This window comes from Mustela putorius, unplaced genomic scaffold (genome assembly GCF_011764305.1).
Source record: "Mustela putorius furo isolate JIRA1106 unplaced genomic scaffold, ASM1176430v1.1 tig00003854_pilon_pilon_pilon, whole genome shotgun sequence".
In the NCBI taxonomy this organism is placed as follows: Eukaryota; Metazoa; Chordata; class Mammalia; order Carnivora; family Mustelidae; genus Mustela; species Mustela putorius.
Window position 1 is genome coordinate 4,915,027 of NW_025422006.1, and position 15,541 is coordinate 4,930,567.

Genomic DNA, 15,541 nt, shown 5'->3' on the forward strand with positions numbered 1-15,541 from the left:
CGTCGTGTGGGTCTGATTTCCTGCAGGATTCAAAGGAGGAGGACTTGGTCCTACTTGGCATTAGGAAAGCCAGAATTGTGGCATTCTCCCTGGGCGATTCTAGGGAAGGTTTTTATCACTCGATTAGAGAAGAGAGAAAACTTTTCTATTTTGGTCCCTGGAGTCATGGGTTCCATAAGGAAGAAGGTGTTAACCTTCTTTGAAAACTTTTCAAAACAAATAAATGCAAGACAGTTTTGTGACAATCGGGGAAACAGGACTATGATAACACAGGAGATATTAGGAAACTGTTGTTCACCCCCCCCCTTTCTTCCCTCTTTTTTTAGAGCGAGAGAGAGAGCATGCACACAGGCAGGCAGAGAGGGGGGAAGCAGGCCCCCCGCTGAGCAGAGAGCCCGACGCGGGACTCGATCCCAGGACCCTGAGATCACGACCCGAGCTGAAGGCAGTCGCTTAACCAACTCAGCTACCCAGGTACCCTGTTAATTCCCTCTGGTATGAAAGTAGGATTGCGGAAACCAGAGGGATGGATTAAGTGGTACGGAGGTTTGTGCCGAAGTATTTAGGGGTGAAGTGCTACGATGGCCGGGACTTAATTTCAAAATGGTCCCATGAAAAGGGGAGCAGGACAAAGTAGTAACCATGGTTCTGTCTTGGTGGAGAGCACGGGCGTGCATGGAACTCGTCTTTCCCTTGAGAGCTCGTGAAATCTTTCAAAATCAAAAGCTATTACTATAGATGTGTTCCATACCATATTATAGTACAGGATAAATCTATATTCCCATACAGATGGGCGGGCTAGAAACAGACTTTAAAGCCCTAATTACAGTTGAGCTGGGTTTAGCATGGCTTGGTCCCTGGCCACCTGTCTCCTAGTGGGATGATGGATGCTTCTCCTTTGCAACAAGCCTAGTTCTTTCCAGGAGAGGAGCTCTCTCCCTCTTGCTTTCTCCCCACCCCTGACCAAGCAGTCCACGGCCACAGCCTCCCTAGCCCTCCGCAGGAGACCTTCACTCAGGCAAGGGTTTCAACCCCCTAGAACTCAAAAAACAGGAGGCAGTTTGTTGAGCTAAATTCTTTATTAGGAAAGCACCAACACCACATTCTTGGAAATTACTGGAATTTTATTTGCCTCAGGCTTATGACTTGCAACCAAAGACATTGTGCAAAGAAAGCAAAGATTAAGTACACTTTAGGGAGAAGGAGACGATACACATCGGTAACGCAGGAGATCCGGTGGACAAAAGAAGCCATCCAATACACTAGAGAGATTGCAATATTCAATAGCGTTTTCAACAAAACTTTTTTTTTTAATCAAGAGCAAAGAAAAAATTAAGCAATGTTTACAGTAGACATAAATCTTATACAGTTCAAAAAGCATTTTTTCAGATCGTAGAGCATAAAATGGAAAAAATGTCTATGCAGGTGAAGTCTAACTACTGTACATTTATCACCTAGTAAACTTGCTTATATGTACCACAGTGTAAAAAAAAAAAATACCGAACAAATTAAAACCTTGAAAATTGCCTGATGAAAAATAAAATAACCAGTGGCTTTTAATGGCTTCTCCTGGTTATCAGTTCTACAAAATAACAACAACAACAACAAAAAAAACCCCCAAAAGTAAAAAAAAAAAAAAAAAAAAACACCTTTTCATCTGAACAGGTGGTAAAACCAGGCACAGTCAAACCGTTACCAAATTAGACCCACCCATAGAAATATACTATCCACCCACATATTTTCCATCAAAAGCTTTGTCTGTTTTAATCTTTGAATCTTTGAGGCCCATTTGGTCACAATATGTTACAAATAGTTGTGTGTGTGTGTGTGTCTATGTGCGTGTGTGTGCGTGTTGTGTTTTTACACCATGATATCATATGTTTGTCGGGCACGATCCTAAAGCTAGTTGATAGACGGGGATGACACAGAAACAACCCAGTGCCCGTAGGACAGATGCACTCACTGGGTAGAAATGAGGGAGGGAGGAAGGAGTTCAGGTCTACCGAGGTGGGGGGTGGCGGGGGAAGGTCCACACCGATCACTCATCGTCCGTCCCGCTTGCTTCTGACTGTTCCTAAAAATTAAAATAGGATAAAAATGCATGAAATCACACGTAAGAGAAAGGTGTAATAGACCCTCCAGAGGCAAACTCGAACGGAAATGGCATTTTGGAAAGGGTTAACTCCCGTCTCCACACTCTGGGGCAAGGTGGCAGGACCCCTGAGAGAAATCCAAGGTCCAAAGGGGAGCTTCTGCTGCGAATCCCAAAGCACCCCCCCCCCCATCTGCACTGCTGTTTCGTTTTCTTCTGCCTTGGCATGAGAAGGTCAAGGCTATTAACTGTTATTTTTAGCACACCGGGTTTAGAAAATTCACCAGCGGTCAAAAGGACCATGCATTTGATGTCAACGCACAGGTAAGGCTTTGAAAGAAAACACAGCATTGTAAATGCATCTGATAAAGTCTGGGCCCAGGGTGAAGGCTGGGTGGGGGGTGGGCACGAAGGGTTCGCAGAGGTTTTTCATCAGACCCAGATGGCAGCGTGCTGCAGTTGGGGGGGGGGTGTTGAGGAGGAACCTGAGGTCTCGGGAAAGGGAATACAATGGAGGCCTCTGGCACGTGTCCCCCACATCCGGGACGGTGCCCCTGACCCGCCGGTCACACTGTTTGGGTCTGAATCCAGCCTCTGCTGTTCGCAGAGAGCCAAACACACCTAACCGGGGCCCGGGCTTCCGTGACCCGTTGCAGGTAACAGCGCTCCTTGGGGGCCCCACGAGTGTTAAAGATGACATCACAAGGGAAGGCAAGTGTCTCAGGGCCTGTTCCATCCCTGCTCCTGAATTTTTCCAAGATTAAAAATACGCAGCCTTCGAGAAAACTGTATTTGTAAGCAGTAGGAAGGTAAGAAAGAAAAGAAATGAGTAGTTTTTCATTTTTGGAGACAGTTAAAAAGGCACTAACCAAAAGCTTGAAATTCTCTGTCCTAGATCATGCCGCTTGGCTCCCAGCCCTCGGGAATGGAATCTCCCCCGAGTCTCCCCCTTTCCCTTTCTGGATAAAAGAGCGGTCAGACAGGACGGACGGAGGGAGAGGGCTTCTGGGCTTCAGCCAAAGCCGGCTGCACTTACATTTTCGTCCTGCTCCTCGTCACTGTCGAAATCACTCACGACAGGCTTGGCTTTTCCCCGGTTTGGCCTCTTCTTGCCTTTGCCTTTGTCCCGGGCTTTCTCGTCTTTCTTATTGAGCTTGATTTTCACCTTAACAGATTTGGCTACGACAGAACACGGAAGAGCAGTGAGGAACCGCAGGCAAGTCCTTCCGCAGGCCGTGAAAAGACCGTCAGGCTGCAGAGCACAAAGCCAAGGCCCCCCGAGTGCCTGGAACGCTCGACTGATGCCTGTCCGCCGTCACCCTGCTGGCACCCGCTCTGCTCACACACGCTTGGTCAGGAGGACACAGCGCGCTGTTCGCCAGAACACGCTCCAGGAGCGAAGGCAGCGGCGTGGGGTCCTTTTTGCGGTCGCTTAAGGGTTGGACAGGGGCTTCCTAAGCAGGGGAAGCAGAGCTGCCTTTCTTGCTGGTGGAGGGTTGGGGGTGTTTATTCAGTAGAATTTTGTTGGGACAAAGTACGCGTAAGTATAAAGCCTTTTCTTCCTTTAAAGGCCAATGTTACTGTGTAGACAACTCCAGCTAACTTGAAAATTCAGAGCTGAATAATATTAACACAGAGAGCTACGAAACGGCAAGTTAAGTGATTGTGAGCACTTTCCTTCCCCCACCTCTAGTACCTCCTGATTGCTCTTCCTGGGGATGATTTCCAGAAACAAACAATTTACAGTTTATAATTACATAATTGGGGAACATAAAGAATTCCAGGGCAGCGCACAGTCATTCACTTGCTTGATGCACGCCCCGATTACCCATCCTTACCATCATTCTCACCCGTGGCAGGGGGCACTTCTATCCGTTAATATCTATTTGCCCAATTCTTTCCAAGGCTTGGAAATAGTCTACCTCCAAGGGTCTACTATGAATGATTTAACGGGTCATCTAGAGATGGCTGCTCAAGTTCCCAGCTTTTTTTTTTTTTTTTTTGCCAATATAATAAGCAAAGCTGCTGTAAACCTCTTTGTTGACAGATCTGGCAGAATTTGGAGGGAGGTATGGTGAGTAGAACCATATGGTCAACTTCTAAGCGTTCTGTTTCATCAGCCTTCAGCAAGACAGCAGCCCTATCCACCTTCACGGGGCTATTCTGAGGAATACAGACACGGGGGAGAGATCATCGTGCAAGGCCATGGAGGGAGGCGTGGAAACCCAGGGACAAGGAAAATCTGTTCCGCCGCATTGTTCTGCAACAGGTGACCACCGCATGCCATTTTTAGGACTTCATGAGGAAGTCCCGGGGCATAGGGGGCTCTCTTTCCAACCAGTCATGCTGGAATTTCATGTTTGTTGGGTCTCAAGGCACCTAGAAATAGACCCTGCCCTGAAGGGAGTCATAGCTCCAGAAGGAAACTTAGGAGAGGTTCTTGGACTTCTCTGGTAAATATGGTGGTGGGTTCCCCCACTTCACAAAAGTGAAATCTTCTGTGGAGACAGAGGCTGACAACACAGTTGAGATCAGAGCTGCTCTGAACCGTAGTGCCAGCCTATGCCCTCTGTCCTCGCCAAACGTGACAGAGACCATCAAATGCGAGTACGCAAAGCAGTACTCCTTGTCGGGCTTTGGTCCCTTGTCCCCTGGTGTCTGCTGCAGAGTGACTTACAAGACAGGGGCCTGCCATTTGGGTGGAGTAATGGGGGGAAAAGAAGAAAAGACGGGGTATGAGAAGGTCGACCTATTCCTAGAAATGCATCAAGCTGTAGAGGCCTCTTTAAAAAATCTTGATGAATAGAAAAAAATGCAGCATCTACCTACAGGAGGAGCACTTCCTGCTATTTGGAGAACAGAAAAATCCATGCAAGGTGGAAAAGGGCAGAAGACTGGCAGAAAAGGTAGGAAAGTATCTCCCCAAGTAGATCGTTTATAATTACACCTTGGAGTGTGGGATGCTGTTCAACTACCAGGCTGAGTCCGTGGACACGGACTTCCAAAAAAACCACCCGCCAGGCTGCCAGGCTCATGCAGGTGAGAGACTGGACCAGCAGAGGGACACTGTACACCGCGTCCCGAGGCGTTACGATCCCACCCTGACGGATCCATGAAAAGGGCTCATTACCAAGGCTGGCAGGCAGAAAAACGGCCCTTTGGAGATGTCCCCCGCTCCAAATGTGACAGGACGCGGCGGAAGGGGGAGGCTGCTGATTAGCTGACCTTGAGAAGGGGAGTTAATCCCAGACAGACCACATGAACCCCGAGTTGTAAGAAAGGAAGCAGCAGAGGTCCTGGTTCAAGATGGGAGCAAAGGAACATTCGGACCTCACCTCCCAAGGACACGCCCAATCCCCAGCCACATGTAGAACAATTTCCCCGGGTGAAAAAACCCAGACACGACCTGAGTGACTGCCATCGGGCAGGTAAGTAAGGAAAACCCACCCAACCGGTAGGAGAGGCTGAGACACTCACTGTAAACCCCACCGCTGGGTCGGTGATCCAAGACCAGGAGGGAACTCAAAACCTGGAGACTCTCCCCAAGAAGTGAAGGGTTTGACCCCCATACTGTGCACCCCAAATTTTAAGACTGGCACCTGAGACAGGAGTCTCTGGAACATCTAGCTTGGACCACCCATGGGTTGGCCTGTGTAAGGACCCCACAAAGCTTCAGGGAGCTGAGAAAGGGGTGTCTTGCCCCAGGACTCAGGACAGAGGCAATGACTGAGCAGCACCCAGACTTCTGGGTGCTTCTTTGTTACGCAACACCCCGAAGGTGGACCCACATTTGAAGGCCCGCTGGGGTGCTCTCTAGGGATGAAGGGATCTTTGAACTTTCCCCCTACCTCACACCAGTTTACGCCATACCTGTTTACCTCCTGGCAAGAAGCTTGTACACTCCTCTGGTACCCCAATTTTAGCAGCCACCACCCCCTCAGGGCACAAGAAAGCCGGGAATCCAAGAATGCCGGTCTTTCGGTGACAGAGACCTCTCAGCTTACCTTCACAGGGACGGTCTGAGGGACAAGCTTCTAATGAAACACACACATCCATCTAAGTAAGGACAGATAGTAACCCTTTCCTGTGACCTTACGGGGGGAGGGGTGTTAACTTTGAGCTCTTAATCTGCCACACATGAGAACATGTCTCTCAAAGGGCAGTTTTCAGACCCTTCTAGCACCCTGGGTTTCCATGACTGCCAACCAGGGGCCGTCTCGAGGTCACCCGGCTCTGGGGGCCAGCAGGCTTTGGCTTGTGACCCAGAAGCATACTGTAGGGTTACCTTCCTGACAGGTCGCTACCTGAGGGTCTGGCATTTAAGCGCCTGAACCATTATGCTCACGGAGATCCTCCCCTTTGAGACTGGTCCTTGGCACAATCTTAACAACAGGGAACCCCTAAAAATGGGTGCCTGGACCATCACGAAGGTGAGCGAGCCAGCCAGGAGGCTGGGGTGAAGAAGTTTCATATCCACTGAGAGGCTACTCCATCAAGAGTCAGAGAAATGATGATGTCATACATCAAAACCAGCGCCGAGTCAAAGAAAACAGAATCAGGACTGGGTTCCCGAGGAACGAGGAAGGTGAGACCTCAGTCAGGGATACCCTTCACTGCCACGTTCTGGAGGACTTTGTCAGAAGAGGAACTGAAAATAAATAATGACCATAAAAGTGCTCACTGATGTTGGATGATGGATGAACACGGTGAGAACTTGCACAAAGAGGCGGAGAATACCCACCAGCCGCCAATAAAGGTCAGGGACGGAGCTCCAGCATGTAGTGCCGGAAGTGGAAGCTCTATGAGGGGAGTTCCACAGAAGACAGAGTGAAACCCAAGGGGGGGGGGGCATGAAAAATACAATGGAAACCCCCTCAGAGTGGCAGCAAAGTTTTCAGCAGACTTTCTACCACAGAAGGGAGTGGCAGATACATGCAAAGGGCTCAAAGGGGAGAAAAGAAAAAAAAGGGCCAACCAGGAACACTGAGCCTGGCGAGTTTATTATTGAGAACTGGAGAGAGAAAACTGTTTTCCAGACAAGCACCAAGTAAAGCTCATTGACACCAAACAGGCCTTCTTAAGAAGTGTTACAGGGACTTTTTGGGCTATGAAAACAGAAGGTGCAAATAATAAATCTCACTGGTAAATATACAGTAAATGTAGTAAACTGATCACTTGTAAGTTAAGTTAGTATGAAGGTTAAAAGTTAAAAATGATACAAGTAACTATAACTACAGTAATTAGTTGAGATACACAAGTATATACCTAAGATAAAGGGATTTAAATGTGACGCTGAAAATATAAAATGTGGAGAGGTGCCTGGGTGGCTCAGTCAGTTAAGCATCTGCCTTTGACTCAGGTCATGATCCCATAGTCCTGGGATTGAGTCCCACATCAGGCGCCCTGCTCAGTGGGGAGTCTGCTTCTCCCTCTGCCCCTCTCCCCACTTGTGTTCTCGCTCTGTCTCTCAAATAAATAAAACCTTTTTAAAAAAATCCTAAGTGGTGCAGAGGGGAGATTAATAATGTAGAACTTTAGAATATGTTAAAACTTAAGCTATTATAAATTTAAAGTAGACTGTATTATACAAATCTCCTAGCCACACAAAGTGAAAGCCTACAGTCAATACACAGAAGATCAAGAGAACTACGGAGACCACTAAACAGAGTCAAGAAACCACAGATGAAGGGATGTAAGAGAAGAAAGGTGCAGAGAGGAACCACAAAAACTCTAGAAAGCACAGAGCTGTCAAGAGTTCTTAGGCTGCAGGTTGGTTCAGCACCTGCAAATCAATCAGTGGGCTGCAGTACATTGATAAAAGAGAACAAGAACCATAGAACACTCTCAATAGATGCTGAAAAAGCATCTGATGAAGTACAGCATCCTTTCTTGATCAAAACTCTTCACAGTGTAGGGATAGAGGGCACACACCTCAGTATCCTCAAAGCCATCTATGAAAAACCCACAGTGAATATCATTCTTAATGGAGAAAAACTGAGAGCTTTTCCACTAAGGTCAGGAACACGGCAGGGATGTCCGTTATCACCACTGCTATTCAACATAGTCCTAGAAGTCCTAACCTTGGCAATCAGACAACAAAAAGAAATAAAAAGAATCAGCAAAGCAGCAGCCAAACTCTCACTCTTTGCAGAAGATATGATACTTCAGGTGGAAAACCCAAAGACTCCACTCCAAATCTGCTAGAACTTATACAGGAATTCAGTAAAGTGTACAGGATATAACATCAATGCACAGAAATCAGTTGCATTCTATACTCCAACAGCAAGACAGAAGAAAGAGAAATTAAGGAGTTAATCCCATTCACAACTGCACCCCAAACCATAAGATACCTAGGAATAAATCTAACCAAAGAGGTAAAGAATCTGTACTCAGAAAACTATAAAGTACTCATGGAAGAAACTGAGGAAGACACAAAGAAATGGAAAAACGTTCCATGTTCATGGATTGGAAGAACAACTATTGTGAAAATGTCTATGCTACCTAAAGCAATCTACACATTTAATGCAATCCCTATCAAAATACCATCAACTTTTCTCAAAGAAATGAAAGACGTAATCCTAAAATTTATATGGAACCAGAAAAGACCCTGAATAGCCAGAGGAAGGTTGAAAAAACCAAAGTTGAACCAGGATCTCTGCTGCTTCCTTTCTGGACTCCAAATTCCAGACTTCAGGCTCATTACAGAGCTGTCATAATCAAGACAGTATGGTACTGGCACAAAAACAGATACATAGATCAATGGAACAGAATAGAGAGCCCAGAAATAGACCCTCAACTCTATGGTCAACTAATGTCCAGTGGAAAAAAGACAGTCTCTTCAACAAATGGTGTTGGGAAAATTGGACAGCCACAAGCAGAAGAATGAAACTGGACCATTTTCCTTACACCACACAAAAACAGACTCAAAATGGAGGAAAGATCTCAATGTGAGGCAGGAATCCATCAAAATCCCTGAGGAGAACACAGGCAGCAACCTCTTCAACCTCAGCCGCAGCAACTTCTTAGAAACATCACCAAAGACAAGGGAAGCAAGGGCAAAAATGAACTACTGGGACTTCATCAAGAGCAAAAGCTTTTTCACAGTAAAGGAAACAGTCAACAAAATCAAAAGACAACTGACATAATGGGAGAAGATATTTGCAAATGACGTATCAGGTAAAGGGTTAGTATCCAAAATCTAGAAAGAACTTATCAAACTCAACACTCAAAGAACAAATAATCCAATCAAGAAATGGGCAGAGGACATGAACAGACATTTCTGCAAAGAAGACATCCAGATGGCCAACAGACACATGAAAAAGTGCTCCACATCACTCGGCATCAGGAAAATACAAATCAAAGCCACAGTGAGATACCACCTCACACCAGTCAGAATGGCTACAATTAACAAGTCAGGAAATGACAGATGTTGGTGAGGATGCAGAGAAAGGGGAACCCTCCTATACTGTTGGTTGGAATGCAAGCTGCTGCAGCCACTCTAGAAAACCGTATGGAGGATCCTCAAAAAGTTGAAAATATAACTACCCTACAACCAGGAATCGCACTACTGGGTATTTACCCCAAAGATATAAACATAGTGATCTGAAGGGGCACGTGCACTCAAATATGTATAGCAGCAATGTCCACAATAGCCAAACTATGGAAAGAACCTAGATGCCCATCAACAGATGAATGGATAAAGAAGATGGGGGATATGTATAAATGGAATACCATGCAGCCATCAAAAGGAATGAAAGCTTACCATTGGAATGACATGGATGGAACTAGAGGGTATTATGCAAGGTGAAATAAGTCAATCAAAGAAAGACAATTATCATATGATCTCCCTGATATGAGGAATTTGAGAGGCAAGGCGGGGGTTCGTAGGGGTAAGGGAGGGAAAAATGAAATAAGATGGGACTGGGGAGGGAGAAAAACCTTAAGAGACTCTTAATCTCAGGAAACAACCAGGGTTGCTAGAGTGGAAGGGAATGGGAGGTATGGGGTGCCGGGGTGATGGATATTGGGGAGGTATGTGCTATGGTGAGTGCTGTGAATTGTATAAGACTGATGATTCACAAACCTGTATCCCTGAAACAAATAATACATTGTATGTTAATAAAAAATTAATTTTAAAAATTAATTTAAACATACATGGGCTAAAGGGGGCAATCAAAAGATGTGTTGACTGACTGGATCAACAGAAGCAAGAGCCAACTCTCTGCTGCCTACCAGAGACTTTCCCCAGCTCGACAGCCACCCAGGCTGAGAGGGAAGGGATGGAAAACAAAATACTCCAAGGAAGTCAAAACTGTGGGCAGCAACAGCTAGATCAGACCAAACAGGCTTCAACGGAGACTACACCAAGGGGGGAAAGAAAGGCACTACATGACGATAAAAAGGTCAATCCAGGAGACAGAACACTCATCAATATTCATGCACCCAATATAAGAACACCTAAATACACGAAGCAAACATGAAAGGATATAAAGGAAGAAAAGGACAGGACCACAAGGGAAGTAGGGGACCTCATAATCTCGTTTACATCAGTTAATGGCCTTACCTGAAACACGAGGTCACAAAGTTAACGCATGTTTAGAGAACATTCCATCCAAAAATGGGAGAAGGTACGTTCTTCTCAAGAGCACATGCAACATGATAACATGGGCCACAGAACATTTCTCAAAACATCTAAGAAGAATGGAATCACGGAAAGCACCTTTTATTTTTAACTACAAATGTATGAAACTAGAAATCACAAGAAGGAAACGGAAAAAAACACAAAGATGTGGATTCTAATCATTCTGAGAAACCTGTGAGTCAACAAGGAAATCAAAAAGGAAATAAAATCTCTTGCACAAAGGAAAATCGGAAATGCAAGGTTTCAGAATCTGTGTACGCAACATACGCAGTTCTAAGATGGAAGTTCATAGCAACACAAGCCTACCACAAGAAACAAGAAGAATCCCAAATAAATAAGCAACTAGAAAAATATAGTCCAAGGTTAGTGGAAGAAAGGAAAGAAGTCAGGAAATTAGTGAAATTGTGGCTTAAAAAAAAATAGAATGCATCAATGTAACTAAAAGTTCATTTTTTGAAATGATAAACAAAATGGATAAACCTCCGGCAGATTCATCAAAAGAGGGCTTAAATAGGGGCACCTGGGTGGCTCAGTGGGTTAAGCCGCTGCCTTCGGCTCAGGTCATGATCTCAGGGTCCTGGGATCAAGTCCCGCATCGGGCACTCTGCTCAGCAGAGAGCCTGCTTCCCTCTCTCTCTCTGCCTGCCTCTCTGCCTACCTGTGATTTCTCACTGTCAAATAAATAAATAAAATCTTTAAAAAAAAAAAAAAAGAGGGCTTAAATAAAATCAGAAATGCAAAGGAGCATAAGCAACTACTGTAAACAACTATATGCCAACAAACTGGAAAACAGAAAAAAGGGATCAATTCCTAGAAACTATCTTCCAAGGCTTCATCATGAAGAAGTAGAAAATCTGAATAGAGCAAGTCCAAGTAATAGAATTGAATCAGTAATTAAAACCCCCACAAAGTCCAGGACCAGGAAGTTCCACAGGTGAATTCTACCAACCACTTAAAGAACAGTTATAACACATCCTTCTCAATTTATTCCAAAAATTAAAGAAGGAATGTTTTCAAATTCATTTAACAAGGGCAGCAGTACCTTGGTACCACACAGACACAGCACAAGAAAAGAAAATACAGGCCCCTATATGTGAAAGAAACAGATGCAAAAGTTCTGAAGAAAATGTTAGCAAATTGAATTCAACAATGCATGAAAAAGTCACAAGCCACAGTCAAGTGGGATTTATTTTAAGGAGGCAGGATGGTTCAAATCCACAAAACAATGTGCTATATACCACATTAGCATAATGAAGGATGAACATATCTCCGTAGATGCTGAAAACACATCTAATAAAATTCAACAGCCATTTATGATAAAGATTCTTAAAGGAACTATAGAGGAAACATAGCTCAACATAATGAAGACCATATACAAAAAACCCACAGGTAACAACATACTCAAATATTGAAAAACTGAGAGCTCTTCCCCTGAGATCAGCAACAAGCCAAGGATGCCTACTTTTGCCACTTTTATTCAACATAGTATTGGAAGTCCTAACCAGAGCAGTTATTGAAGAATAATAAATAAAACTGTCACTATTGATAGAGGGCATGATGCTATATATAGCAAAACCTAAACACTCCACCAAAACACTATTAGAACGAACAAATGAATTTGGCCAAGTAGCAGGTTACAAAATTAACACAGAAATCTTTTATTTCCTTATAGGACTAATGAGCTCAGAGAAATCTAGAAAACAGTCCTACTTGCAACTGCACCAAAGATATTAGAATACCTAGGGATGCATTTAACCATAGATGGAAGACTGGTACTCTGAAAACTCTAAGACATTGATGGGAGAAACCGAAGATGACACAAATAATGGAAAGATATACCATGCTCACGGATTAGAAAGCTTAGTATTATTAAAATGTCCATACTGTCCACAGCAATCTAAAGATTCAATGCCATCCCCATAAGAACATGAATGGCATCTTCCCAGAAAACTAGAACAAAAAAGTCCTAAAATTTGTATGGACTTCAAAGGACATCAAGTAGCCAAAGCAATCTTGAGAAAGAACAAAGCCAGAGGGAGCAAGCTCCCTGATTTCAAACTACACTACAAGTCTACAGTAATCAAAACGGTATGGTACTGGCACAAAAACGGACACATAGATCAATGGAACAGGATGAGAACTTAGAAATAAACCTACGCTTATATGGTCAATAGAAGCAAGACTATAATGGGGAAAAGACAGTCTCTTCAATAAATGGTGCTGGGTAGACTGGACAGCCACATGCAAAAAAGTGAAACTGGACCACTGTCTTATACCAAATACAAAATAAATTCAAAAGACAATAACAAGGTTAAATGTGAGACCTGAAACCATAAAAGTCCTCTAAGAAAACACACAGTAAGTTCATTGATGTCAGTTTCAGTATTTTTTGGTACTAGTTTCTTCAGGCAAGGGCAACAAAAGCTCAACTAAAGGGACTAGGTCAAACTAAAAAACTTTTGTACACTGCAACCATCAACAAAATGAAAAGAACCTACTGAATTTTTTTTTTTTTTTAAGATTTTATTTGTTTATTTGACAGGCAGAGATCACAAGCAGACAGAGAGGCAGGCAGAGGGCGGGGGGAAGCAGGCTCCCCGAAAGTGGGGCTCGATCCCAGGATCCTGAGATGTGGGGCTCGATCCCAGGATCCTGAGATCATGACCAGAGCTGAAGGCAGAGGCTTTAACCCACTGAGTCACCCAGGTGCCCCTAGAACCTACTGAATGTTAATGATATTTGCAAATTATACATCCAGTGAGGGGTTAATATCCAAAATATGTAAAGAACTCACAAAATTTAATATCAGACAGAACCCAATGAAAAAATGGGAAGAAGACTTGAATAGACATTTCCCAATGATTCCAGCCAACAGCAACATGAAAAGAGGCTCAACATCACTCACCAAGAGGGAAATATAAACCAAAACCACAATAAGAAAGCACCTCACACCCATCAGACTGGCAATTAAAAAGAGAAGTAACTACTGGTGAGGATGTGAAAGAAAAAAGAACACTCATGCCCTGTTGGTGGGTATGTATATTTGTGCAGACACTAGCAAAAACAGAATGAAGATTCTTGAAAAAATTAAAAATAGTACTACCACATGATGCAGCAGTGCCACTTCTGGGTATTTATCTGAAAAAGGAAAACATGAATTCAAAGAGATAGATGTACCCTTCTGTTCATTTCTGCATTCTCTACAACAGCCAAGATATGGAAGTGACCCAAGATCTACCGATAGAGGAATGGATAAAGATGTGATCTATATACACAATGAAATAGTACTCAGCCACAAAAAAGAATGAAATCTTGCCATTTGCTACTACATGGATAGATCGAGAGGATATTACGCTAAGTGAAATAACTCAGGCAGAGAAAGGCAAATACCATGTAATTTCACTTAAGTATGAAATCTAGAAAAGAAAACAAACAAATGGACAAAATAGATGATAGATACAAGAGACGAATGATTGATTACCAGAGAGGGGAGGTGTTGTGAAAGGGACTTTACAAACCTTGATTTATAAGATAAAGTCTTGGACATATAATGGACAGCATAGGGAAAACAGCCAAAAATACTGTAATAACTTTTTATGGATTCAGATAGTAACTAGATCAGTTTGTAATACTTGAAAATATCAAATCACTATGATGTACACCTGAAACTAAGAGGATGTAGTATGTCAATGATACTTCAATAAAAAGATCCATCTATATGCTCCCTACAAAAGAATTCAGATCTAAAGAAACACAGACTAAGAGTGATGAGATGGAGAAAGTCCATACAAATCAAAACCCAAACAAAGCTGGGGTAGCTATAGTTCTATCAGGGAAAATAAACTTTTAAAGAAGACTGGAATAAGAACATGAACATTACATATTGATGCGGGGGTCCATCCACCAAGAGGATATAATTGTGAATATTACTGAACCCATCATAGGCACACCTACCTACATCAAGCAAATATTAATGGACCTAAAGAAAGAAAGAGCAATTTTAAAGCACAGGACTTTACTACATCCAATGGCATCAATGGAGATATCAATCAGACAGAAAAGCAATATGGAAACATAGGTCTTAAGTGACATGTTGGATCAGAGGGCCTTAACAGATACATACAGACCATTTCATCCAAAAGCAACAGAATACACATTTTTCTTAAGTGCCCATGGAACAATCTCCAGGATAAGTCATACATGAGACCATAAAGCTAATCTGAATAAACTTAAGAAGACTGAAATAGAAAGCATCTTTTCTGACCACAATTTATGAAAACAGGAAATAATTTTAAGAAGAAAACTGACACATTAAAATGTGGAGATTAAACAATGTTACTGAACAACCAACCTATGGGTCAACAACAAAAGAAAATCAAAGGAGAAATAAAAAAATACACTGATGAAATGAAAATGAAAACACAGCATACCAAAACTTAGACTGCACAAACGCTTCTAAGAGGCTACACTGAGAAAGAAGAAAAATCTCAACATATTTTTACACCTCCAGGGACTAGAAGGACAAACCAAGTCCAAAGTTAGTAAAAAGAATAAGATAATAAAGATCAGAGCAGAAATAAATGAACAAGAGTGTAAAAAGACAAAGATCAGTGAAACTAAAAGCTGTTTCTTTGAAAACCAACAAAACTGACCAACCTTTGGTTACACTCACCAAGAAGAAAAGGCCGCACAATCAGAAATGAAAGAGAAGTTACAACTGATAACACTGAAACACAAAGGAGCTTATGAGACTGCTATGAACAATTAATATGGCAACAAATTGGACAACTTAGAAGAAATAAATTCCT

At 43.2% G+C, this 15,541-nt stretch overlaps 1 protein-coding gene across 7 annotated transcripts in view; it reads right to left on the reverse strand.

The window, feature by feature from the left end:
* Positions 1-1,064: 1,064 nt before the first annotated feature.
* SMARCA2 (SWI/SNF related, matrix associated, actin dependent regulator of chromatin, subfamily a, member 2) overlaps positions 1,065-15,541 on the reverse strand; it is a 179,535-nt gene continuing 165,058 nt past the window's right edge. For all 7 annotated transcript variants that reach the window (XM_045065039.1, XM_045065045.1, XM_045065043.1 and 4 more), the window contains 2 exons: positions 3,129-3,271; positions 1,065-2,074 (listed from right to left, as the gene is read on the reverse strand). In XM_045065039.1, coding sequence (XP_044920974.1) covers positions 2,039-2,074; positions 3,129-3,271 — 179 coding nt within the window. In that variant the 3' untranslated portion in view covers positions 1,065-2,038. The remainder of the gene's footprint in view (positions 2,075-3,128; positions 3,272-15,541) is intronic.